We start from the raw sequence: 27,986 nt of genomic DNA, 5'->3' as shown, positions 1-27,986 counted from the left end.
TCTCCCCCTGGGCAAGGGAGCTCTCCTTGACTTCAGGGGCCAGAGGACCCCAATTCCACTGTTTCCCTGCTCCCTTTCTTCCTCTGCAGTGTCATCTGAATGTGAGAGAGAGAAAGAGACACAGGCTCCACCCTTCCTCCCCCAGGGCCCACCCAAGGGCGGGAAGGTCGCTAGAGCCTCAGCTGGGAGTCCAGACTCCTAGGGCTGCCGTGGAGGCTTCCACCTGGATTCAGGACTGTTGAGTTTCCACAGCCCCTCTTCCTGCCCCATGCATCTCATTGCTGTGTTATGAATGGAAAACCGAGACCGTGCCTGTCCCACTTTCCCGCGAGTCCAGCCAAGGCTGGAGGGAAGGAGGCTGGTGAGCCTCGAGACCTCTTTCCCACGGGGGCCCCAAAGACTCAGGCAAAAGACACGTGCTTTATTTTTCCTTCCTTTAATCTTAAGCAAAAGAGACACAGGGGTTCAAAAATAAAAATTTCTTTTTTCCCTCTCCCAAACCTTTACCCCAGCTCCGCACTGCAGCCACCCGCTTCCTGCCCAGCAGGGACTCGAGGAGGGAGGGTGCAGGCATCTCCAGCTGGGGAGGGGGAAGGCGGGGAGTGGGGGGTTAGGGGGGGCGGGGGTGTGTGCTGAGCTCGGTGCTGGTCTCTTTCCAAATATAAATACACGTGTCAGAACTCCTGGAAAATCCTCCCTCCACCCACCACGCAAGCGCTCTCCTTGCTCTGCCAGCTTTGGAGAGGGGTGGGGGGCAGTGCCAGGCACCGACCGGCGGCTGGCTGTAGGTTTACTGCATCCGCTGGGTGTGTAGCCCGCGAGCCCCCTGCTGCTCGTTGTAGAAGAGATGACACTCGGGGTCCCCCCGGATGGTTGGGGCCCCCTGGATCAGCTTCCCGGTGTTGGGGTTCACACACCAGCACTCCCCACGCTGCCCGTTCAGAGACATCTTGCACTGAGGAGAGAGAAGAGGAGGACATAGAGGACACCCCGATAAAACGGAGGTCCCACCAAAATGCAGGCTCCGTTCACGAGGTCTGGGTGTGCCTGCAATTCTGCACGGCTAATAAGCTCCAACGTGACTCACGCTGGTGCTGCTGGCCCAGGGACGTGCTCTGGCTATCAGCAAGGCTGCTGGGGATGCCTCGCGATGGAAAGACTCAGCCCCCATCCACGGGGAGGTCCCATCCAGCCAGGGACCCAGTGTACTGGAGTTCACTCGTAGTGTGAGACGGAAAACGCACATAAAAGTCAGCGTTAGCTCGGGTCCTATTATGTGCTGGGCGTGGCGTAAGCAGTCATATACACTGCTCATTTACACTTCATATCTAACATACGCTCTTTTTTTTTTTTTTGAGGTACGCGGGCCTCTCACTGTCACGGCCTCCGGCCTCTCCCGTTGCGGAGCACAGGCTCCGGACGCGCAGTCTCAGCGGCCATGGCTCACGGGCCCAGCCGCTCCGCGGCATGCGGGATCTTCCCGGCCTGGGGCACGAACCCATGTCCCCTGCATCGGCAGGCGAACTCTCAACCACCGCGCCACCAGGGAAGCCCCTAACATACACTCATTTAATCCTCTCAACCACCTTGTGAAGTAGGTACCATTACTTTACCATTTTAAGGACGATCGGAAGGAAGCCCAGATGGGTTCAGTAACTTGCCCAACGTCACAGAGCTAGTAAGAGCCACAGCTGAGATGCCAACCCAGGCATTCCCCTCCCAGGATCCCTGACCTTACCCATGAGCCAATTCCTCTTGCAAATCCCCGTTTACCCATAAGCTTCAGTAGAAAGAAGATCACTATTTCTTCTTTTGAACTCCAAGCGAAGTAGCTGGCTTACATCTAGAGGGCAGGTGTACGAACCAATAGCTTTTAACGCTAGACTGCTATTTCAAGGGCAAGATGCCTGGGCTGTGAAGGAGATGGGGAAGTGAGACCCCCACCCCCACCCCGGGGGATCAGCAGAGCCCCGTACCCCATCTCCTGGCTCTGCACACCCACCCTTTAAAAGTCAGTTCTGACTTCCCACTAGGACCACCAGGGGAGCCTTTGAAAAATCTGGTGCCCAGAAAGCACCCCAGACTCACAAAATCTGGATCTCTGGGGGTGAGGCCCAGGCATCTGTATTCTTTAAAGCTCCCTAGAGAAGCCCAGTGTGCAGCTGGGCTCAGACCCTCTGCTGGAGAACAGAATGGCCGGTGGAGTCCACACCATCTCAATCCTTCTCTCTGCCTTACATGAAATGCACACAGACTTTTTCTCCCTATACCAGGGATGAGCTGGAGGAAGTGAGCAGTGCACTAGGTGAAAGGACAACTGACCATGTTAAACAGCCACTAACAATCATCACTACAAACTCTATGTGGTTAAGTAAACAATATTAATAATGATAAGGGGAAATATGCATACACACATAGATCATTAGAAGGCATATGAACAGAATGGAAAGGGGAGGAAAAAGGGCTCCTGGGTGTTTTACTTACACTTTCTACATTTTCTCTAATGTACTGATAACACTGTTCTGTTAACCGTTTCTAGAAATATTTCAAGTGGCGTTTCTCCACCCCTGATTCTCCATTCCCTGAGATACTTGAAAACCAGAGAGTCTACTTGGTCAACAATGGTTTAAATCAGTGATTCTGGAAATGCCGTCCACGGATCATCTGCGTCCTCTGAGAGCTGGTTAGAAACGCAAACTCTCAGATCCCGCTCGACCGTCTGAATGACAGTCTCTGGGGACGAGGCCCCAGAATCACCTGCAGGTGATTCTAACGCTCAATAAAATCAAGAAGCACTGGTGTGAGGCGCTATTTGTCCTCCAAGAGGCTCCCTCCTATCCTGGACACCAGGCGCTGCTGGCAGGTAAGCTGGGTACATGGAGTCAGGCTCTGACAAGCCTGAAGCCAAGAAGAGAAGCCCCGCCCCCGCCTTCCCTGGCCTGGCAGTTGGCATCCCCTCCCCTCTTGGCTGGCATCGCCACCCGCCTCCTCACAGAAGACTAGGTCTCCCGCTCAGAGGCTTACAGGTGATGGGGCAAGAACAAGATACACCCAGGGTCCGGGGCCAAGGAGATCCTCGCTCACCTGTTTGAGGTTGTACAGGCCATGCTTGTCACAGTTGGGGATGTGCAAGGAGTAGAGGTGCTCCAGGGGCCCCCGCTCGTCGGGAAGGCGCATGGTGGAGATCCGCTCCAGCACCTGGTCCAGTTCCTGCTGGCAGGGGGTCTGTGGGCACAGGCACGCGGAGAGGATGCTTAGAGTGGGAACAGGCCCGTGATTTTTCTGAAGGGACTTTCCCAAGGCCTCACAGCTAGCTAGTGGCACCAGGAACTTCTGACACCCAGCCCAGCAATCTACCTACCATATGGTTATGCTCCACCGCACCCCTAGAGAAAGTCACCTCCTCTCCTCCATCTGCGTCAACGGCTTTCAGGGGTCAAAATGGGAGCTACTTGCAAAGACTGAATTCAAGTGGCTGCCTCTGGAGTATCTCTACACCCACCCGGTGGCCCAACCTCCATTCCCTTCCGTCAACCCAACCAGGGCCTAGACAGCAAAGCTGAGCTGGAAAGAAGAAGTGGGGTAGCTGAGCGAGGGCAGCTGCAACACGAGTGGGCAACCTCGAGCGGATCCATCTATATCTCTAGCATCCATTGCTTTGCCTGTGTCCCAAAGCCAAGCAGAAACGTGGAGATTTTAGAAGGGACTTCAAGAACCCGCACGCAGAGCCCATTTCACAGCCAAAGATACTGAGCCCCCCCCACAAAGAGAAACTGATCAACCTGAAGGTCCGTGAATATGTCAGTGGCAGAATCAGAAAGGCAAGTGCTTTGCCCGCAGGCACACAGGACACGGATCTCATCGGGGGGCCCACATCCCCGCTTGCTGGGACACTCCCTTTACACGTCCTCCCACCCCTCCAACCAGACCCGACCCGTTCTGACCCTGGCAGGTGGCGGCCGCAGCTTCTTGGGCTCCTCCAGGCCGAGGTGATGTTTGCCACCCTTGCCCATCTGCCGGTGCTGTTCCGTGACCTTCTCCCGGAACACGGCCAGCTCCTTCATGCCCGACTTGAGGGGCTTCCGGCCAGCACCACCTCCACCTCCCAACAAGTTCATGTTCCCGTCCACGTGGTTCTCGACCAGGCCTCCCTCAGAGTGGTCCTCGCCATTGTCTGCAGAGAGAGGGAGGGAGGAAGAGCTGCAGGTCCGGTTTCCAGAGAGGTGGGCCCTCCAGGGACTATCTGGACCCCTGATAACGACAAGGAAGGCGATGACCAACATCTAAGCAGTGGTGCTAAGGGACTTATGTGGATGATCCATTTCGGTTTCACAGCAATGACGAGCACAACTAGTAACGTTCCCCAACTTCTAGACAGAAGCTGAGGCTCACGGAGGTCAATTTCTTGACCAAGATCACAATCCAGGATCTGAACGCAGGCTCTCTGACTCCAGAAAAATGCCTGGGTCACCTACTCTGCTCTGCCTCCACCCCAGGAGGTCAAGGGGGAGGATGCGCGTGGGGGAGCAGAGGGGCACAAACGAAGGATGAGCATGTAGGCAAGGCTCTCACCGGGGAACGGGTAATGTCCACCACTCTTCCTTGAAAGACCTCTGAGATTCACCCACCACTAACTCCCCCCGTTTAAAGTCTTCATGACGTCTGGTCGGAAAAGGCATGGATCGGATGAGCTTTTAAAACTCATGCCGCAGAGACCACTGGCCCGTGCTGTGTCTGGCGGGGAAGTGAGGTGGAGAGCCGCGCTGTCACCGGAACACAGCGTCCAGCCCCCTCCACCATCACTCTTCATCTGCCCGTCTGCTTCCTCCTCTTGTTGCCCTGACGCTCCACTCCTATGGCCGCTACAGCACCATCCCGGGACCCTGATTTGTCTCCTGTCTATGCGTGCTGCCCCCACCCCCCATTATATCGAGAGCCCCCAGAACAGGAACGATGACCACGCTGTAGTTTCATCTTATCGCAGGGCGCGTAGCCCCATCCAGATGTCTGTCCAAGGACCATCCACTGAGTCTTTGGACTTTCTTAAACCTCCAGCCAGCCGGCAATAGGGAACGGCTCCTACGGTGCACACAGCTCAGGTGGAGGGGCCCTGAGAGCACTCCTCCCCTCCCACGGTCTCAGGCAGGCTTAGGCACGTCCAGCCAGGGAACAGAGTCAATGGTATGGAAGGGTCCTAACCAGGGAGACAATTTCTGGCAAGCTCTAGGTGGGCCGGGGTGCAAACAGGCCCCCGCAGACACGGCAGGGCCAACAGGGTCTCAGACCACACTGCCTGGAGCGGCCCCCTGCAGGGCTCAGGGAGCAGGCAGTGGGAGTTTCCAAACAAATCTTGCACATTTTCTCTTCCCCTCTACTGCACCTCCGAAAACTTACAGCCTGGATAACATACCCGAATGGCTTTTACAATATTTCTACACAAGGGTTTCAGGCGAGGCGCCTAGTACTTGGCAGTCCTTTCAGAATTCAGGCACAGTGTGGTGGGCTCAGGGGGTCGCTGTCCTGGGCATGCTATACGGTGTAAAGAGCTGGCCCTGACCTGTAAAAGGGGGGCCATGACACCCCCTCTGGATTGTGAGTTTCAGCGTTCACTCCCTCACCAGCGAAGGTGTGGGACCCTCTTCCGTGCCTTGGGGAGCCAGCGCCTGCATCCTCAGAGCACGCTCCAGCAGACTCTGGGGGACCAACGGGGTCCCTGGAAACGGAGGAGTTCAATAGAGGTTTACTCCCATCCCTTCCCTTTGCACTAGGCCTGATGCCTGGTCGGTTCTCACTAGCTGGAGCATCCTTTAGAACCAGGCACGTAATCTCCAACCTGGCAAGTGCTGGATATAGGAGGGCGGACTCGAATGGAATTCCAGCTCTGCCACTTTTTATACCAGCTGTATTTCTCCTGCATATATATCCGCACTGTGCCTCTGTTTTTCTTAACTGTAAACTACTGGATAATAATAGTTCCTACTTTACAGAACTGCTGAGAGTATGTTATAGGTAAAGCCGTTAAGATACACTGTGGAACGCAGAAACTCTATGTCCTGTTGGTGGTGATTACTTTGACGATGATGATGATGATGACGACAGCTGCCTCAGTGATCTGCTACCCCTGCCGTGTGGAACCCAATCAAGAAGCAGGAAGCAGAGGAAAATAAGCTTCTGAGCATCAGAACAGCAGACACCACATCCATGCATTGTGAAGCCGCGATGCTTTCCTCACAAGTCAAGGGAAGTCAGTGCACGAAGAACCTTGACGGTTCGCAGTAGCACTGGTCAGATAAGCCTGGTTTCTGCATGTCTGGTTTCCAAGGCCACCACAGAATAAAATCAACAAAATTAAAAGGAGAAAAAGGAAGGCACGTGGTCAGTGGCGAGAAGTATCAAATGGCAGAGAGGAAAGAGGACAGTAAAAAAAACCAAACATAAGAACTCCGGGGACATTTGGTGCACAGCAAACAACTCCACAGCCATTGATGACCCCTGAAAACTGCCAGGTTGTGTGGCCTGAAACAAGACTAGTGTTGATAATACGACTTTGGGGCATCCAACAAGGAAAGGGATAAACATGACAAGTATTCAGTATTAAGAAAGATATCTATCCAAAATTGCTAAACTTTAGAAAAATAATGGAAATATTTAAATGAGTAAGCCCTGTGAAACCCGGAAAATTTTTCTCTAGAATGGCTATTTCTCCAGCGGCTCCGGGTAGCCCAGATTTTATCATAAATAAACCAAGCGCAGATTAGATCCCGTTCCAGAAGCCCCAGCACCACCTGCAGGGGAAGGCTGATTTGAAGCATCTGCCACCAGCTTGGGTGGGAGTCCTGATCTACCACGTTCTACATTCGCCTGCCCCAAACTTCCCTCACCCACCCTGCCCTCCCCTTTCTGTCCCTGAAGCTGAAACAGCAGAAACCCAGAGGCCCCAAGAGAAGCAGTCCGGGTTCCCCGGCTCAGCTACCGGCCCGGTTCCCCTGAATGGGGACCGGCTGCAGCTTTCCCCTGGGACTGGTCAGGCAGCTGAGGCCAACCACGAAGATGATCCCACCTTCCCTGTTCAGATACCAGAGGTAGAGGGCAGAAGGCTGAAGGAGAGGCTTGCGAGAGTCTGAGACAGACCTGGCACATAAATAGGATGGGCTGATTCAGGTAACCCTCCATTCTGCTTAACATTAACCTTGAAGCATAAGGCAGATGTTGGCACAAATGGGGGGGGGGGGACTCATCTCCATCCTCACCATCAGTTCTGCCATTTCCATTTCTACAGGCTTCTCTGCTTCTCTGCACCTGGACCTGGTGACACAATTTCAGGCTCCCTGTCTTCATCCCTGCAGGTGCTGGCCCGGGGAACACAGGAGGAAGACAGCAAGACGCCTAGAAAAGTCTTGCTTCCCCGGCTGCACTGGGAACCGTGCAGGATCAAAGGGGGAAAACAATGGGGACCTCTGGGTTGCCCTCGCCCAGCCCCTCGTACCCGAGTTCACCCTGGGCACAACAAACCCATCCTCATCGTGCCCTGCCCAGCCTGCTTCCTGCCCACGGTGACAGAGAGCATCTATGGAGACCTCAACACCACTTCTGCACCCGACGCCCTGAGTTCTGCTCACAAAGTAATTAGACAAGGGCTCTGGGAATTTCCCACCATTTCTGGAACCATCCGCTCTGCTGTCACGAAGCCTGTGATTCTCAGAAGTTCACTGGGTTCCTCTCTTTTGGGGGCAGGTTTGCCCGCCTGCCCCGAGGCTTAAATTAAGACAGCCCGTCTCCACTGTGGCTGCAATTCCACGTTCTCAGGTTGAAACACAGCAGGATGGCCCACATTTAGTCCTCTTCAGGAACGTCTGGGAAGGCTCCACTCACCAGAACCCAATGCCTGGGACATTCTCGGGATCAGGGTCTCCCAACCCCAGCACTACTGTCTTTGGGACCAGAAGATTCTTTGTTAGGAGCTGTCCTGTGTAAGACGCCCAGCACCATCGTGGGCCTCTACCCACCAGATGCCAGCAGCACCCTCCCCGAGTTGCAACGATCGAACACGTCTCTGAACATTGCCAAATGGTCTCCAGTTGAAAACCACTGTTCGCAGTTAGGATTGATCCAGAGGCCTGAAGTTCCCGGCCCAGTGCTGAAGACTCCCAGCCTCACATAAAGCAGATCTGAGCTTTACTGTATCCCCTCCCTCGGCTAAGACCCCTCCACCACTGTTCCATCACAAGGAACACTTCTGGCCTATGAGCCTTCCTTCTTGGTGGTGGTGGTGGGGACCCCAGAGGACTCTTAGCCTGCTGACCCCTCTTCCCTAACTCTCCCAGGCACTCGTACCACTGACAGGGGCCAAAGAAGCAACCTTTGGATGAGCCCTAGAGGTCAGCCCACAGTTAATGCTCAAAACCAGGCCCTCTGCAAGCTCTGGAAACACTGGATGGAAGAGAGGGGCACACAGATTCATGCACGTTCAGGACGGCAGGCTCCAGGCAGGGCTGGTCTGTTCATCAGGCACAGAGGGCACGGTGCCCAGGGCCCTAGGAAATGTTTTCATTTCTTTTAAAATCAGAAGAAAAAAATAAACTTTTAGGTCAAAGCAAACGTCTTCATATAACACGGATACGTTTGCAGTTATAAAATACGATTTTCTAATTCTTCTGTGTTTGCCCACAAAGGCAAACATGTCTGGTGCCCCCAAAAGTCATAATGCAGCCCCACTCCAGGTCCCAGAAGACAGGGCTCAAGTGGGCAGTCCTATCCCAGAAGGACAGAGGTGGCTTCCTGTCCTGAGATGTCCCTGACGGCTCTGAGCGGAAGGTCAGTTCGTCCACCCTCACGGAAGCCACCTGGGTTCAAGGGTATGTTTCATTCCATTCCTTTATCGATCTCATCGTTGCCAACGAAAGTGCCAATAAGATGAGGAAATCCATGGGCCTGGTCTGCTGACGCAGGTGCTGACACCCCACATCTTGAAGTGGAAGCCCAGGACAGGGAAACACAATTGTTGACTGGGTGGAGATCAGAAAGGACTGTAGGCTGAGAAGAGCCTCGATTCCTTGAGATCCTATCCCCAGCCAAAGAGGTTCAGGGATTCAGCCTCCAAAGTCCGACTGCCTGGCTGAATCCTAGCTTTACCACTGAGCTGTGCAGCCCTGGACAAGTTACTTAAGCTCTCTGTGCCTTCACTGCTCGTCCGTAAAACACGCACAAACAGGATCCACCTCCAGTGGGTGGCAGAGAGGATTCCGAGGGCTGCTGCGTGCATACGCAGTGCCGGCACAAGGGGCTCGCCCTCAGCTGCCTCCTCTGCGTCCCACACTCGGGGAAGCACCCACACGGCACCGCACCCTCACGCTCTGCTGGACAAGGACATTATCACACGTTACCAAGCTCTGCCCATACGTTCCCTTATAGGTGTGACAGCGCAGTCCGCAGGAAAACATTCCACATGGAGAACTCCAGCTAGAGATGGAATTTGCCCTCAGAACAAAAATACCAAGTTGCATTTTTTTTTCTGCCTAGGAGAGTTCGGTGCAGAATAATATTTATTAAGCAACCACTTATGTATGCAGCTCCATGGGCTACAGTGCAAAGGTCACTCTAAGAGATGGTTCTTAGCAACCCAAATCACATAACTGGAAAAGCCTGCGGGCTTAGAGATGACTGACAGGGACCTCCAAGATTCCTGAGGAGATGTCCCTGTAAGGATCAGTAAGCAGTAGCTGTTCCCTGCCTAGTGACCCAGGAAAAGAAGGGAGTTTCCCAATTATGTACAGAAGGTCAAGCTTTTCCAAAGACAAGTGGGGGAGATGATAGAGGGAGAGTAGATCTCCCTTGTGGGAGGCTTGAAGGGCGGGGAGAAGGCCCGTCCTGCCGTAGGGGCACTGCCACACCTTCCCACCTTACACACCTGGAGGAGAGCTGAATGTGAGACAGATGGACCAAGAGGACACAGACAAGGTGTCCTATTTTACAGACAGAAAACCCAAGGCCCAGAAGGACCAGCACCTGGGTCCAAGAGGAGCACGCACAACCTCTCTGCTGTCATCAGAGGTGCTCCACGACTGGCCTGGGGTCCCCGCACCGCCCTGTGACCCGGCCTTACTAAGCTAGCCAAGCAGGGCAGCTGGAGGGGGACAGTCCGGGAGCAGAAAGATGCCTGCTTCTGTGCACTGACACTCTGGCTTTAAAACTTAACTTTGGCACAGTCCTTTCCCCCGCAGTGTCATGTGGCTTGATTGTAGCACTGACAACCTTACTCAACGGATGAAGACCCTTTCTCTCATGAAACTTCACTTTCTCCCATTGCGATGCTCCGACCTCTGCTCCATTTGACAGTTGGCAACTCCTGATCTACCGGAGACCTTAGAGCACTCTGGGGAAAACAAGCCTTAAGAATCTAACAGCAACCCCCTACCCCTTCCTGCTCACGGTGTGAGGCATCTGTCCTCATGCAGGCCTGGTGAGAAAAGGAGACCTCTTCCCAAAAGCATCACACATCTTCATAAGAAGTTAATACATCTTTCTTTCTTCTTTTCTTTATTCTGAAGAAAGTCTAGTCATTTTCCAACCTTCTCCTCAGTCTATCTCATGATTATTTGGAAATCTAAGAGCTGAGGGCAACACAGGGATGATCTAACCCAACCCTACATCCATCACTCCCTCCAGTGAACTCACCTCCTTCTTCAACAGGTAATAGCATTCCAGGCCCTTTGAGAATGGATTCCAAGTAACAGGCCAGGGGAATGCCAGCTGCTTTCCTGGTTCCACCCTGGCTGGGCACAGAACTCACATGGCTCCTTCTTTGTTGATTTCTCCCAAAATGCACTTAACCTTGACATATGTTGGGCAAAAGAATAAATACTAACTACCATCTTCCTCCTCCCTCCAGGACGACTTCTCCACTAATATCCATGGCAGTGGGCAATTCATTCACAGACTCAAATGGGCAAAGAACCCCAGGAGTCAAGAGCCCTGAATTCCAATCCTGGCTTTGCCCCTGACAATTGACCCGTGATTCTGGCCAGGCCCTTTAACCTTTCTGAGCTCTAATGTCTTATGTCTGAAAAATGAGAATCATCACCCTACTACAGTGAAGGCTGCTACTTAAATAGGCTACAGCATCAGTACCACTCAAACTCCCAATGTGGGCAGAATCAGGCTTTGGAAGAAATGTGCAGATGATCTAGTTCTTGAAAGAGTAAATGAAAGGTGCATTTGTTTGGTAGAGGGGAAGGGTGGGTGATACCTGGTCTGCAGAACGGCCAATGCATGGGGGGAAAAATGAGTTATAAAAGAGCTCTGCATCTACATCTTTCGACATCTTTCTTCTAAAGCTTGATTCTGTTGATTGTATAAATTCCATATGTTGCTAAACATCAAAGCTCTCTGCCATCTGATGAAGTCCTTGGGCAAGAGTGGATTTGCCAAAATTACTTTAACTTTGCTTATAGCATTTAGGCAAAGGAAAGATGGGAGGAAGGAAGGCAAGAAAGAAGGGGGAGAGGGAAGGAGGAGAGAGGGAGGAAAGACAGGTAGAGTCTCATAACCGCCGTGCACGCATAGGTGAGGCAGGGTTCACAGGTAAACGCACCAACACACAGGGGAAGCAGATGTTGTTGGAGAGGCTCTGAAGCCAGGCCCTTTGTATGGCTGACTGCTCACTTAACTTCACCCAGCATATGGCCACTTTGGTCAACAGCACAACACACCCAGAAGCCGGGGTGGGTGATTCAGGCCTTGCTGGGAGGTGGGGGAGTGGGAGGACGTCGTCGGGGGCAGAAGTTAGAAACGGGTGGGGTAGGAAGGGGGCCTATTGGTTAATTTTCAGCTAAGGTTAAACCTGAAGTCCTTAGTCTCTCTGGGTGAGAGACATCATGTGCCCTCCTCCACCTGTTTTTAGCCTGTCACAGGCGGGCAGGCAGCAGCGGCCTCTTACACTGGAATCCTGAGTAGTACGTGCGTGGATGTCTCACGTGGTGGCATTCCAGCCCAGCTAATGGCGTTCCTGGACGGGCCATCTACGCCCTGCTGACACCCAGCTTCACTCCAAACTCCCTTCCCATTCTCTGAGCCCCTGCTCCCTGCTACAGAGCCAGCTAAGCAAAGCTGACATCTCAGATGCCACCTCGTTCTGGGAAAAATCCCTTCGGCAACAGCCCAGTAGCTCCTCAGTATGGTTTCTGAACAAAAGGTCTCCTCTCTGATGACACCCGCCGCCCACCCGTACGTAAGGAAATGGCTGCAAACAAGCGGCCTCCTCTGATGTTCTAGACCCATAGGTCCCACAGGTGATCACATCACACAAGGGCAGGAACTGGCCTTTCTCACCTTGAGACCATCTCCCTGCACCGACAGCTACCACGAGCCCATCACCTAGCTAAGGGCTGCAGAGCTGGGTGAAGTCGGTGGAGTGGGATGGCCAGTAGGCACCCAGCCCCATCCTCATACAGGGAAGAAACCGCTACTGGAGATAACGGCGACGGTGGACAACAGGAGGGCAGAGGGCCAACTCCCTGCCACGCCACTCTGAGCCCTTTTTGGATTTCCTTTGGAACACAGGCTCTGGAGCTTGAAGTCTTGGCCATCCGGTTCTAGTGTGGCAAGAAGGGCATCACTGGCCGGAAAGCCAGAGGCCCAAGCTTCTGATCCTGACGTTACCGCCAGGCCTGGGATTCTGAATGATGCCAGGCTGGGTGTTTCAGATGTGCAGGCCCCGGTGTGCTCAGCTGCAAATGCAGAGAGTTAGACCAGGCAAACAGTTCCCAACTGTAGCTGTTCATCAGAAATCATCTGAAGAGCCTACGAAAAATAAAGTCCTACACTCCAGCCCCAGAGCTCCGGAGACAGCAAGCCTTGGGGCGGGGCGGGCAGGAGGGGTCAAGGACTCTGTACTTTTAACAACCACCTTCCAGCTCAGAGCCCCATTCCTCTGTGATTCCTGACTCGGTTTCCTGAAGAATTTCTTGGTGATGGGAGAAAAGGCTTCTATTCAAGAGATACGCCTTCACGTGTACACTTTGCAAAGACGAAGCCTCGTGAGCTCCTTGCACCCACTGACGTGCGGGTTCAGAAACAGACACATGTATATGCTTAGATGCACATACGGGGGCCCTCCTCGGCCAAGCATCATGGAGGTTTTCTAGAGCATCTCTCATCGCGGGGTCCCCCTCGAGTGACCAGAAAGTGCAGGGCCTCTCTGCCTCTGCACTCTCCAAAGGAGTGCTTCATAAAACACCAGGGTCATTCCTGGAATCGCCAAGACCTGGGGAGGGTCAGGGCTGAGGCAGACAGTTTGAGAAAACAAAAACATGCTCAAATTCAGCCACGGTCCTCTGGGGTTCTGCGAGCCAGTCTGTCCTTGAAGAGCCAGAGAAATTGATATCAAGATGGTCAACAGTACTATCAGCTTTTCCCTCCTTCCCGTGAGTCCCCAGCGTTTCTCGTCTGGTTCAGCTAAAGCCATCTGAGAACCTGGCAAGGGGACCTACCTGCTGAAGGCCCAAGTGAGTGGAGAGCGTGCTTTGGTGCAAACGTGGACCAAAGGCTTATGGGAAGAGTGTGCCTGACCCAGTAATTCTACTTCTCTCTGACATGTGCACAAAAACGTTCATTACAGGGCCTCCCTGGTGGCGCAGTGGTCGAGAGTCCGCCTGCCGATGCAAGGGACACGGGTTCGTGCCCCGGTCCGGGAAGACCCCGCATGCCGCGGAGCGGCTGGGCCCGTGAGCCATGGCCGCTGAGTCTGCGCGTCCGGAGCCTGTGCTCTGTAACGGGAGGGGCCGCAACAGTGACAGGCCAACATACCGCCAAAAAAAAAAAAAAAAAGTATAGCTCTGACCTGTGTCTATCAACATGGGTAGATCTCAAAACCTAAAGTGGACGGGAGAAAAAGTTGCGGAATGAAACCTTTTATGTACATTTTCCATTATCTCAGAGAATGACTCTGAAATATTGGTCATTCATTAGCAAACCTGTTTAGCTAAGAAAGAGAAACACTAAATAATGCTAGTGGTTGTTTCTGGGGGGGAGGGACAGGGAACAGGTGGCTGGTGGGGAGGGCCATCAGCGGAAGCTTAAAAAAAAGACTTGAAGTAAATATGACGACGAAATATCAACGTTCCCAGCTGTGGGTGGTGGACTGGCATTATTATGTCATTCTTAGTATTTCTCTGCATTTTTAAAGTTTTCTTTTAAAAGAAACTCACTCCATCCACCTCTCACCCTCCTTGTCAAGCAGGGGTATCAGTAAATACGGGTGCCCCTTGAACCCCACTGGCTGGAGGACCAAATCACAGTGACATGGCCAACTTCAGTGCCACTCTCAGAGGCCAATGTCACAAGAGCCACCTGCCTGCCAGTCGGAGACTGACCACGGGCTCCCAGCCAGGTCTGTGCAGCATGAAGAACTGGGAAATGAGGCAGAGGAAAGACTCGAAGAGAGTGGAAGCGGGTCACAGGGTCAAGGAGAAGAAGATGCAGGAATCAATACTCAAGGGCCACTCATGCCCAAAGGAAGGGAAACAGCTGTTCTGGCTTCCTAAGGAGCAGGGAGGTAGCAGCCTTAAACCGAAATGGGAGAGATCCACGTTAGAAGCCACCCGAGTTTCAGAGGAAGAACTAAAATGAGTAACAAATTGCAGGTGGAAAAAAATTACACATCTTCCTCTGGTATCGTTCGGGAGGAAGGAGGATGGACAATATGGCCTCCAAGTGTCCAAAGGCCACTTGATTGAGTGGATGACGGGCATCCCTGGGCCAAGCACTCTTGTCATTGGACTCAGCTTCCTTCACAGCCCTGTAGCCTGAGTGCATTGGCACAAAGCCATGGGTCCATGCTTTTCCTTCCTCCTCCAAAGGAGGGAGCTTCTTGAAGACACAAACTTGTACTTAGCTTCCATAGAGTGTAAAACAAAGTACACATCATGAAAGGAGGGCAGGAAGGGAGATATTTTGTGTGCTCAATTTGCCTTTTTGGAAGAAAGAGATTGCGCTTTCGTCTTCCAAGACTGGAGATTCTTTTCCTTCTGTAACTTTATCCACCAGAGAGGGGTCCCATGATTTCACATCAAGATCTTCCCAAGAGCCTTGCTCAAAAGGCTAAAACAGCACCCGTTTACTTACATGACATGTATATACATCTCTACTGACTTGGTTTCTTCTTAGATAATATCCAACTTTTTCAAATGCTTTTCTTGCTCCCCTCCACGATCAAACAGCATGTGCTGTGGGAGAGGGATAGCTTGGGAGTTTGGGACTGACGTGTACACACTGATCTATTTAAAATAGATAACCAGGACTTCCCCGGTGACTCAGTGGTCAAGAATCCACCTGCTTATGCAGGGGACACAGGTTCAATCCCTGGTCGGGGAAGATCCCACATGCCATGGAGCAACTAAGCCCATGCGCCACAACTACCGAGCCTGTGCTCTAGAGCACGCGAGCCACAACTACTGAACCCACATGCCACAACTACTGAAGCTCGCGTGCCTAGAGCCCGTGCTCCGCAACAAGAGAAGCCACCGCAATGAGAAGTCTGCGCACTGCAACGAAGAGTAGCCCCCGCTCGCCGCAACTAGAGAAAGTCCGCTCGCAGCAACGAAGACCCAACACAGCCAAAAATTAATTAATTAATTAATTTTTGAAAAGGCTATCTGTATTAAAAAAAAAATAGATAACCAGATTTCCCTGGCGGTCCAGTGGTTAAGACTCCATGTTTTCAATGCAGGGGGCGTGGCTTAGATCCCTGGTCGGGGAACTAAGCTCCCACATGCTGCATGGCACAGACAAAAAATAAAATAGATAACCAACAAGGACCTACTGTATATGTACAGCACAGGGAACTCTGCTCAATACCCTGTAATAACCTAAATGGGAAAAGAATTTGGAAAAGAATAGATACACGTATATGTATAACTGAATCACTTTGCTGTACACCTGAAACTAATACAATATTGTTAATCGACTATACTCCAATATAAAATAAAAATTTTAAAAAAAAAGCATGTGCTACAGGTGGTATGATAACTGTATCTGTATAGAGTCAGTCTCATAGCTTGTACCTGTGCTCAATCAGTGTTTAAACACTAGAAAAGTTGACTATCCAAAGAGCATTCCACCGCTCTCTGGCCTAGAGTATCCTGTTATATTACTTCTTTTTTTTCATGTTTCTGGTCTCTCCCTCACCATCTAAGCCCCAGAGCAGCAAGAGTGGTTAGGAGAGAAGAAAGGCACTGAGCGAACAGAAGCATGAATTGGAGAGGAAGGCTACTTCCCTCTACCAGGACCCACATTCAAACAACTGTCCCTGCACTCAGCTCTGATGTCACCACACAGACCAGCTCCCATGGACCATAAACACTGGGTCCCACTCACCTCTCTCCTTCCACCCTCTCCTTCTGCCAATTCTTCTCCATCCCCAGATGTCTCCCAGCTATCCCAGGCCTGACAAATGGAACCCAAAGGATGCAAAAAGAAACTGAAAACCTGCAAAGATGTCCAGGATTGCCGGCCACACTCTCAAACCAGCACAAGAAGTGTCTTGAATATAAATAAGTGTCTTTAAATAGGTCACCATGCTTTCTTTTCCTTCCACTAAAGGTTCACTAATTTTGTATGATATAAACCTGCAGCACATGAGTTGTCTTCCTTGGTTATGCTCTATTGGTTTAGAGGCAGCAAAGGAACCAGAGCTAACTAGCAGGGCCTCAAGTAAGAATCCTCCCCTCAAGGGGCATGCATGGACCTTGTTCCGAGGTCAGCCATGGCAGAACCACAATGAGGTCACGACTGCCCTCTGGAAATCCCTCCACCACTGACTCCATTCTGGACTTTCCAAAGCAAAGGGCAGCTGTCCAGGTAAGCCACACCCTGTGGAAGCAGCCACACTTCCTTGCAGGATTCTTAAGTGCCCCTTCTTAATAAACCTGGCCAATCAGCAAACAGCTAAAAAACAAGCATTTGCCTTCTTCTGTTCTGTGTGTTGACATCAGAGGGAGAAGAGAGGGGAGAGGTATCACCATCAGTACGACTCACCTGATTCTCTGAGTTTCTAACCCTGTGCTAAGTGGTTTGCGTACAGAACGTTGTTTTATCATCAAGCAATCACACGAGGTTGATCATTTCTTATCTCCCCTCATGCTTGGCGAAGAAGCCATAGGGTATGAGGCCAGTGGCACAAAATCGAGCAGCAACAGCAGAGCCAAAACCAAACCCCAGGTGGTTTAACTCCATCGCTCTTAACCAACCGCAATGGCATTTGGGCATTGGTATCCTGGTAAACTCCTGACCAAGACCTTGTAACCCCAGGGCTTCCTTTCTACTGTTCCCCATCACCTTGTCTCTCTTCCCATCTCCACAGGACCCTCCCTCATCTTCCCAGGGAAGGAAGCCATCAGTCATAAGCCAGCGGGCCCCCACCCAACCCCAAAAGCCCTTAGGATCCAGTAAACCCATTCCTCCCCCACCCCCCTTTATCTTGCCTGACACACCTCCTGCCAGTGTCTCTATAGAAACCACCCAGCCTTATCAGGCAATTGCAAGGGCAGGGCCCAGGGGAACTGTCATTTTCATTTTATCTTGGCCTCAGGCACTTTAGAAAGTAAGTTCCCAAAAAAAAAAAAAAGAAAGAAAGAAAGTAAGTTCCCCATCCACAGGCAACTTGGCACCTCGATCCAGAAGTGGAGACAATAGACCTAAAAGAGACTTCCCGGGGAGTTGCATAAAGGAACATTTTTGAGAAGTTATGCCTTAATTACTACCTCCCAGGGAAAAGGAGCTTTTCCAAGCAGCAGTGTATAATTCACTGCTTCTCTGCATGTTTGAGTCTGATGGAATGGAGCTCTGGAACGAGAATCTGGAGACCCAGACTCCGTTCTGGTCCGTCCATTCTGGTCTGCACTTGCCTTGGCATTTGAACCTGAATACGGCCTTGATTTCTTCACCTGTCAAGTGGGGAGAATCTTGAGGCTAAAACAGCTAGAAAAAGCAAAAAACCTACAGTCAGACTTCCCTGGCGGTCCAGTGGTGAAGACTCCATGCTTCCAACGCAGGGGGCGCGGCTTAGATCCATGCTCAGGGAACTAAGATCCCACATGCCGCTCGGTGTGGCCAAAATATTTTAAAACAAAACAAAAAACGACAGGCATTTGGGTACAAGTAGACAATATCTAGAAAAAAAGCAATTTTAATTACGCTTATGTATTTTGTCATTTACCCTTCGAGGCAGACCCTTTGCTCACTGCACCCCTACAATCCAACTCAGATCACTCCAGGTAGAAGGTCCCCATCTCCTCAACCCCTATCAGGAAGGAACCCCTGAGCCTCCCCCCTCCTCCCCAACTTACCAAGGCCTCCCCAGGCCAGTGCCCCTCCCCTCAGGGCTTCCTCACCCGCAGAGCTCAGTTCCTTGAATGAACACAGGCTGACACACCTACACCCGTCCACTAATTAGAAACCTCCCCAGGCTCTGGTCGGGGCCAACTTAACCAGGGCCTGTGGGCCAATTCCCCAGGCCGGCAGCTGGAGGTTTGCCAGGCCCTGCTCCCTTCTCCCCAAACTTCACTCCTGCCCTGCCTCCCAAGAGCCAGGAAGAGATGTGGGGCTGGCGGCCAGAAGGGGCCCCAAGGGTTGCCAAATGCCCCCCTCCCCCCCACAAAAAAAAAAGGGGAAAGGAAACAATTCCTCACTACAGTCGACTCTGTATTTCTTTCCGGGGGAGCCGGCTTTCTGAGCAAGGTCTCCCTCTGCGTCCTGACTGACACCCAGGAGCTGAGCCAGCCCAGATCTTCCTTGGCTTTGTTAAGGAACAGGAGTGGCCCCAGAGGGGGAGGGGAGGGTCGAGGATCAGAAGCCAAGCAGGGGGAGGGACAGAGGGAGATGGTCCATTTTCCAGTAGGAAAAAAAATCTCCTAGAGTCCATCCACTCTATTCAGAGTCGGGGAGAGGGTAAGGGAGGGGGCAGTTACTCTGGAACCTGAAAGCCAACACACTTCTCTGGACCCACCAACCCCTCTGTAAGGAGAGCTTTGCCTCTCCTCCCCCCTCCTCCCCCCACCACCAAGGTCCCCGGAGTTTACCGTCCACCCCAGATGCCCAGTGGCAAACGCTGTGCTTTGTCCCTATTGTCCCTGGTTTCACCACAAGCATCTGCTGACCCCTGAAGACTCAAGCATCCAGCTTCTCTGCTTCCTGGGGCCTCAACTCCATCAGATGCTTGACAACAGACAGTGTCATGTCATCGTGGCCAGACGGGCCATTCAGAGGGCTTTCCGGGACCACAGGTGGAATCAGACATCAGGAAGAACCCCAGGGCCCAGAAGACACTTCCCCATGCCTGTTAAGAACCCCTCAGGCCCCACCCCACTGGGGAGTGAGGTCAACGCTGGAGACGGCATAGTAAGAAAACATCGCTTTTTTGGATAGAACATCCAGTTTCTTTGCCAGGATCATGTTCAACTTTCTGGCACCCTAGGCCCAGACAGGATGGACCCGAAAGCCCACTTTCCTGGGGCAGGAAACGGGCACCATGGGGTCTTCACTGGCTGCACTGACAATACGACACAGCTCACCCGGCACATGCCGTGTACCAAACGTGTGAGTACACACTGGTTCTGACCCTCTTCTGCTAAAGCCTGGGTCCTAGCAGGTGTCCCGTGGAGGCCATCGGTGGAGGAAGGCGCTGCCCACCCCTGAAATGTGGCCTCAGGGATTCCCCAGTCCTCTGAGCTCCAGCAACTGGAGAGCTGGGTCCTAGAGGTCGGCTGGCAGGTGAGGGCAGGACTCAACTTCTGGGTGCCGGTGTTCCTCCTAATGTCCAATTCAACCTGTCCCATTTCTCAGTAGCAAGGCCAGCAAGAGTACCCAGGGTCAAACTCTGGGGCCCCCTCTGCCCCCTACAGTCCCTCCACCCCCGTTTGGCACTACAGTGAAGCTGCCAGAAGAATCTTGGTCAGCTCCAGATCCTCGCGCACGAGCCCTAAAGAGCATCACCTAACTTATCCATAAAAAGTGCAAGCCCTGGACCTCAGGCCATCCGTTTATTGTCAACTGGGTTTATTCTGCATTGAAAATAGTTTCATTACCTTTTCCACAAACAGCTCCACTACAGTCTGTCTGTGAAAATGGGTCAGAGGTATGGATGCTGGAAATCAAGTGGCTTGTTACAGAAAAAAACAAAAAAACACCCAAGTGCGTAGACTTTTTACGTATTATCTACCTGTACACACACCACACGCACGCACACACACGCACAGATGTGACCCTATGAAGCTGGTGCTATCGATTCCTCATTTACAGATAAGGAAACTGAGGCTCAGAGAGAATTATCTCTTGCCTCAGGTGGCAAGTACGCGGTAGGAAACTGGGTTTTGAACCAAAGCCACTTCACACCAGGATGAGGCCCCTTAGCGCCTGGTACAACCTTCAGAGACAGGTGGCCCGCCTGACACAGCCAGTTCGGCCTTTGTTTTAAAGGCCGCCTAAGTGTCTTGAGAGGAGACGTCGCTTGCCAAGATTAAGGCAGCTAAGAGAACCTACTACGTGCCAGGCATTCTGCGTTATCATAGCTGACCTCACATGTACCCCATTTGAGAAATACAATCATCCCCATTTCACCAAAAGATAAGACCCTGGCCCATCATCACTCAGGTTCTCAGAGACGGGCCTGCATTGGAACCCAGGTCAATCTTCCAGCAAAGGCCAGGCTGCTTCCACATTCATCCACTGCCCACCAGCTCTTCTCTCTAGAGGCCTGTCCTGGAACCCTTCTGCCCCTCCTGACTACTGCACGCTGGCCACTTCCATTTCTGAATTCCCCAAGTTCTAGGACTTGGGCCTCTCCAAAGAGTCAAGGGAATGCAAATAACTGAACGGTGGCCCAAGCATCACCTGCACATGGCAGGTGTCCAGGAACAAACCTTCTGGCTGACGGGGATCAAAGGTTTTTTCTGCCAACAGCCCGCACTCACTTGCTTGGTCACAGAGGCAGAGGGGTACAGAGGAAAGGCGGCCAGGTTAGCCTCTCACCTCAGTACTTAGCTGCTCAGGTGGCCCCCTCCATTGAGCCCCAGGGTCCACACCTGCGGAATGGAGGTAAATAGCCTCCCTTGCAGGGATGCTGTAAGACAGGAGACAAAGCAGGCAAAGAAGCAGTTCATACCAGGATGAGGACAGGCGGGAGGCTGCCTGCCACCTCAGCGAAATGCTGGCCAGAGACAGCAAGGAGAAGCAGAGGGGCTCCAAACATCTGCCAACCAGATCGCCAGCACCCTGGCGCATTAGAAGTATAACCTCGCTCCCCTGCGCCTTGGTTTTGGCAGAAGCAGCCCTAGCAGGCACCCCCGCCCACGAAGCCCAGTCCCTACACTGCCAGTCAACTGCCCTCCTCATTTAAGGGTCAGATTTGGTTCAAACACGCCAATCCCCAATCATCTACGTGGTCTCCATCTACTTGGATCCCTGAGGAAGGCCGGGCCAATCTATTTCCCATGTCACTTTCTCGAGCCCTGTCCACCTGCTTAGCAACCAGCCAGGTGTGCTAGAATTATAGTGGGAGAAGCATGGGAAAGAGAGAACGGTTCAGAGTGGGTTGTGAAGACAGGATGGAGAAAGCAGAGAAGGAAAAGGGGAGCTGGGAACACAGAGAAGAGAGAGACTAAAACTAAATGCAGTCCCTGGATATGCAGTCTCTTTAAAAAATAATGATAATGATAACCGAGCCTTGTTTTTTTTGGTACGGTTTTGTAGTATGTGAGGAGGACCAATAACAAAACCAAACATGGGCACAGCCTGTTCATTTTCTACTTCTCCCTCATTCCCTTTAGCAGCCCCTGCCCTGCCCACCCCTCCCCGCCTCGGATACTCCTGTCCTGCATTTCATTAGAACCACGAATTTTTGGAACCTGCTCATATCAGAACTTAGCAATTGTGTGTCCCATTTTCTACAGCAGAGAATAGCTAATCTAAGAACCGAGAAGCTAACCTGATAAATGGGCTAGAGAACAGTGATGCTCTCAAAGTCACCCTCAGTGTCTGACAGCTGGTGATTGAACACATCCCGACTCTCAGGCACCTTGCAGGCATTTCTGTAGAAATTCTTTCCCCCAAAGGAATGATGTGCCTGAAAAGTTTATTTTAAAGCTCACTGCTAAGGTAAGCTAATAATGAGAACCATCTAACCCTCCCTTTTCCCTTTGCCTGCCAGGAAACTCAAGGGTCCAATTAGGCCAAGAACCACTGCATAGATAGACCCTCATGTCCACAATAGATGGGTTTTTCTTTCCCCCGCTCCTCCACCACCTATTCAAATTCAGAGACTCCTTACCTCTGGTTTTGTTTTGGTAAGATCTTTTGACACTGTTAATAGGATTTTTTTTTTCTCAAAGCTTCCTCAAATATCTCATCAAAGGAACAGATGGGGTCATTATCACTACACATTGGGAACGATCTCCGTGAACACTCTGGATGGGAGTGGAAGGTGAGCAGGGAGACTGCAGGCAAAGACTCCAACACTGCCTGCCTCTGCCTAGCTGGTTCGGGACCTGTGGAGTCACACCCTCCAGACCAGCCCTGCTTCCAAGGCCACAGCGCACAGAGCCACACCCTGCTTAATTCCTGTAGTCAAGGAACTACAGATCTCCGGTCTCCCCAGAGGGACCCAGAAGCAGCAGCCCTCCAGTCCCCCATCTCCCCTTCCAACACACTCAGGCAGAGCAGCTTAGCAGAGCTAGTTCTGGGTATTCTGTCTAGGGTGGGGGGTGGGGGAAGGTAGTGACGCTAGCAATCAGTGACAGTAGGTCCCACTCATTCCCCAAGACTATTTTACGACTTTGAACTCAGTATGCAAATTTATGCAAGACAAGATGCAAAGCAGCGCTCTGAGCCAGAAGTCCCGTTGCTTTTTCTCCCCCTTCTTTGAAGCTGCACTGAACCACTGTAAATCAGCCCTCGCCTCTGCCCCCCTTTATGCTCCCCCAGCAACTGCAGATGCAAAGCCTCCCCAGGCCCGCCCGCCCGCCCGCCGGCCGGCCCTGGGACTTTGAATGACTGCACATTTCTATAGCACCTTTATAAGTGCAGCGGGCCAGACGGCCACTTGGGCAGCTCCGCCCCTCGGCATAATCCCCGGCATTGTACACGGAAGGGAAGGAGGCAGGGGAGATGCTTGAGGGAGCCAGTCCGGCCCGGCCGAGGCCCTGAATTCTGAAAGGGCCCGGACTGGCCCAGGCCTGCTTCCTTCCCTTTCCCTAACATTTCTAGGCACTTCTGCTCACGCCACCACCCAACACACCCACGCATTTCTCAGGTCCAGACTTCACGCAGATCTCAGGGTCCCCCTCCTGTTTTTCTTCCAGGCCCACCCACTCTAAGCCCCCACCCCACAATCCGCGCCTCCGTCTGACTTCTGGGTTTCTTTGAACCACCAAGTCCCAGCCCATCACCCCCATGGGATGCAGGCTCAGCACCCGCTGATGTGCCCACCCCCACCCCCTGCATCCCAGCCATCCCCAGGAAGCCAGCAACACAGCCCCTGAGTCCAGGGAACAAAGACAAAAGAGCTAACAGCAAAGCCGGAACTGCTGGGGTTTGCTGCCTCGAAATAAGAGGGTATGTTTAAAATTCTCAAAAGCAACCTGCTCAAAGAGGAATGCAGGCTGGGATGGGGCTGGGGGGGGGTCATTCTTCAGGGGGGGAGGAGAAATGGGAGACGGGGAGGAGGCGGCAGCATTCAGTGCTAAGGTTTCATCGGGGCCACGTTCTTGTCGGCACACCCCACCCAACTCGGACCCCCCGCAGTCCCCACGCAGCACCCCGATCCCCGCCCTGGCTCAAGACCCTCTCCTGCACAGGAGCCTCAAAACCCGCCCCTCTCTCTCTCCCCTGCACCCCAGCAAGCCCAGGCTTCTCTCCTCTTCACAGTGCCCCCGTCCCCTCAGCCCTCTTCACGCCTCCAACACCCCGCTCTTAGCACGTCTTTCCAGGGCACCCGCTCAGCTTCCGCCCACCCCCAACCTTGGTGTCCCCTCTTCCCAGTCTGGAGCACAGGAGAAAAATGCGGAAGGCGGCTGTCTGGCCGCTGGGAGCAGGCTGTGGAGGCAGCTGGGGCTGGCTGGCGGAAAGGAGTCCCATAACCAGGCAGAAAATCCACAGTGACATTCTTCCCATGAACTCACCCCATTGTCCCCGAGCTCCCCTGGCGACTCCAGGGAGGAGTGAATGGGAGAATTCCCAGCATCTGTTCCCTTCTGAAGACCCTAACCTGCCTCTGGGGGCTGGGAGGCAGGACAGTTGGTTTTCAGGCAGAGAGTGAGAGGAATGAAGAATGACAAAATGCCCCCAAACAAGTTTTTTGAGGGACACAGCCAGGCTAGGAAGGTTAGGAAGGACATGTGCTACGCACTTGGTTAAAACAGTCAGAATCCAAACGCTTCTATGAACGTGGAGGCCTTTTGAACAAAAGTTCACCCTGCTGAGGGAGATGTTTAGTTTGTCAGAGTTCAGCTCAGAAACCACAGTACCTTCCCGGTGGACCACGGGGTGCTGGGGGGCGAAGGAGGAGGAACGCGGGACTGGGGGGATGGGCACCCACAGTGAAAGGACCTTTGCTGAGTCTTTTCCCTTTTACTATTACTTTCTAAGAGAAGCTGGAGGAAAGGGTTAACTTCGAGGCAGGCTAGGGAGGGAAGCAAGCCGGAGTGAGAAGAAAGGGACTTGAGGGGTTCCGCTCAGAGGAAGCCCTAACTTGCTGTGCACTCAAGGTCAAAATGCGACAAAGAAAAGATTTCAACTCTGACCCCTAATTGTATTCCCAAGGAGAACAGGGAAAAAAAACAATAGCAGGCTGAAGGAAGGGGGGGCGGGGGGTGTCCGGGGCGGGAGGGGGCCAAGGACCGCAGAAGCTGACGAGCAAGCACGAATTTTTCACTTTTTCTTTTCTTTCTTTCCTTCTTTTTTTTTTTTCCCCTCTAAGTTTGAGAAACTTGCTTTTTAATCAACAGCAGCAGGCAGTGGACACATTTCACCACCGTCTCCAAGAGGAAAGAAAATAATTACAGCTTCCTCCAGACCACTGGGGCAGGACGCTTTTGTAATTTAAAAAACAAAAGCGACAACAAAACAACAACAAAAAAAAAAACCAACACGTGAGAGATCTTTATAGCCTGGTTGTGTCCCCAAAAAAATTTGTTTGGGGGTATGCGAGCTCCGTACAAAGAACCTCAGGGCCCCCATTCTATGGGACAGGAAGAGCTCCCTCAATTAGGATGGGGGGCGGGGGGAGGGCAACACCTCGCTCCGGTAAGAGTAGTTGCGCCCCGGCCCAGGCATCCTCCTGCCAGACGCCCGGGGGCCCAGATGCTAAACTGAGCGGCCTGGCTGCCCCCGCCCCGGACCGCAGCCGGCGACCCGGCTTAAGTTACAGTGACTCAACGAATGGGGTCTCTTCCTCGCCTCCCAAACGTCCCTCTCTTATCGTTCCACCCGACATAAAAGCAAGAGCTTTCTTCGTCCTCTCTGAAATAGCAGCGTTCCTTTTTAATTTTCCCCCTAGGCAGCCCACCCTACAAAGTACCAACAAGTCCTTTCTTCTCACCTCACAATCCCAGAAAGAAGGGACCTCAAGGCGCCGCTGCCTTCTCCTAGCGCCCCCTTCTCACTAGAGGTCCCTGGTGTCACCGGTACCCGCCAGCCTCAGCCCCCGGCGGCGTCCTCCACCAGGACCTCTCCAGGAACCTTCGGTCGGCGGTCACCAGCTCAAGCTCCTACTCACACCGATGTGACCGACACCCTCCTCCCCAGGAAATCCCCCCTCCAAAAAAAGAAGTCAGTAGAAGTACATTCCACCGGGCAAGCCTATGGTAACAGGGATGCCTTCTCTCTCCCCATTTTTCCCCACCAAATTAGTAGCCAGGGATCTTCCGCACGCTCGAACTCCAGTTCCCCCCACCCCGGGCCTGACTTTCGGGTCCCCCCTCCCAACAATCGCCCAGAGCCGGTCCAGGACTCCGCTCTTCCTCCGCTAAAACGGTCTCTGAGGTTCCGCCACACATTCCTTCTCTCCAGAAGGGCCGGCAGCCAGGCTCCCCCGCTGCCCTCCAAGTTTCTCCGAACTAGTTGTCCCAACCAGCGTTACCTGCAACCTGCTCGGGGCTGGCGCTGTACTCGGCATCCCCGTGCTTTTCGCAAGTGCCCTCGCCGTGGACCAGCGCCCGCAGGGGCAGCTCGGAGCCCGGGTGGGGATAGCAGCGCAGCCCCTGGCCGCAGCGCGGGGTGTACACGCCGCACCGCTCGCCCTCCAGCCGGGCGCACACAGAGCAGCAGCCGCAGCCCGGCTCCCGGACCAGCTCGCAGGGCACGCGGGCGTCGCCGGCCGGCCCGGCCTCGGCGGCGGGCTGCGCGGCGGGCGGGGGCTTGCAGGCGGCCAGGCTCTCAGACGTGCAGGGCGGGCAGCGGAACAGCACCTCGGCGCGCGCCCCGCGGCCGCCTCCGCCCGCGCCCAGCAGCAGCAGCAGCAGCGGCGGCAGCAACGGCAGCGCGGGGCCGCCCAGTCTCGGCAGCATGTTGGCGGCGGTGAGCGCGACGGCGGCGAGCGAGCGGGCAGGTGGCACGGCCCAGCGAGCGCGGGAGCCGCCTCCTCCGCTTCTTTCTCCTCCCCCGCCGCCGCAGCCGGGTCCTAAAGGGCCCTGCTTCTCCCCGCCCCCTGCCTTCTCCCCTCCCCCTTTTGGAGACCACCCCCTTCCCCCGACACTCCCGCGCGCGGGCCTCTGCGTGCGCGCACGCCCACTCGCCCATCTCCACTTCCTTGCATGCTGCGTGGGTCCCCTACACCCCCTGGCCTCTCTCCCTCCACACCCTTCTACCCCGGGCTCCCTGACTCCTGGAGGATGAGAATAACTTGGGGGTTTGAGTAAGATTGGCGCGGGAGTGGACAAGAGTGGGTGCTTTTGTCTCCTGTTTTCGGTTCAATTCGGAAAGGCTTCGTTTGCGCGCCTCCCATGTGGCCGGCGCTGGACTCACTGCTGGAGGGAATGCAAAGGACGGCAGACATGACCTTCAAGTAGATTTCAGTCCCCTCCCAGCAATTCCCTCCATCCTCGGGTCCCACTGCTGTCGTGTTGCTTGGGACAGTGACTTAGGAATCAGGAGGCTGTTCACATCCTCTAGATCAGCCTACCCCGAACAGCCCCTCTTAGGGACCATTTCAGTTTCTCAACCCTGCAAGCATTTGGTAACATATTAGTACCTGAAATGCAATTTCTGGACACTAAGAAACCTCCCTTCCTCTCCGCCTACTCTGCTCCACCTCCCCCCACAAATAGTACCTTGGGGACCTGGGCCTCCAGCCACAGATCTCGAGGCATTTGCTGCAGGACAGAACACCCTGCTTCAGGGGTCTTACGTCAGATCAGCTTTCCAGGTGTAGGAGAATGTCCTGGGGTAAGGTCATTTAGAGCTCTCTCCAATAAATGCAGATGGACAAGAATGGCCTCCCTTCATTGTTCAGATTGATTGTTTGATCCAAGCTGTCCCCAGCTCCAGGAAATTCCAGGCTGGACCCCACTTTAATCATCACCCACCTCCTGTGACCCTAACAAAGCTCCTTGTCAAAGAGACTCTCTTGGAGGGGGTTGGACCATTAATCTACCTCCAGCCCAAGTATAATTTCTCAACACCTCCGTGCCACCCTTCCCCCACCAGGGCTCTCCACTCCAGCTCTTTCTAACTTTAAAACTGAGAGCCATTTGATTCTACTGAACAGCAACTTACCAAGTGGCCACCTGGCCCTGAAGGTGAGCTAGATGCCCCAGGAAGGCAAGTTCCTGATCTTAAGGAACTAACAATGTTATGGGTGAGAGTTTGGTGAAATGAACAAATAACTGGTTGTCAGAGGCTTTGAGGAGGAGAAATATTTAGATGGTAAGGTGATGGGGATTGCACGGGTAGGTCAGAGTTGAAATTGAAGCTTGGAATTCTACCAGGGGAAATGCAGGCAT

At 53.2% G+C, this 27,986-nt stretch overlaps 1 protein-coding gene across 1 annotated transcript; it reads right to left on the bottom strand.

Annotated features, from left to right (window-relative positions):
- Positions 1–420: 420 nt before the first annotated feature.
- On the bottom strand, positions 421–26,666 carry IGFBP2 (insulin like growth factor binding protein 2). Its single transcript, XM_004262739.3, has 4 exons — positions 26,126–26,666; positions 3,945–4,174; positions 3,085–3,225; positions 421–955 (listed from the first exon to the last, which is right to left on the bottom strand). The coding sequence occupies exons 1-4, from the start codon at positions 26,550–26,552 to the stop codon at positions 791–793; spliced, it is 963 nt and encodes a 320-aa protein (XP_004262787.1). The 5' UTR covers positions 26,553–26,666; the 3' UTR covers positions 421–790.
- Positions 26,667–27,986: the final 1,320 nt, after the last annotated feature.

Source organism: Orcinus orca, chromosome 7, assembly GCF_937001465.1.
Source record: "Orcinus orca chromosome 7, mOrcOrc1.1, whole genome shotgun sequence".
In the NCBI taxonomy this organism is placed as follows: domain Eukaryota; kingdom Metazoa; phylum Chordata; class Mammalia; order Artiodactyla; family Delphinidae; genus Orcinus; species Orcinus orca.
The sequence above is the reverse complement of the archived record's forward strand: the minus strand, read 5'-3'. Positions and strand labels throughout refer to the sequence as shown.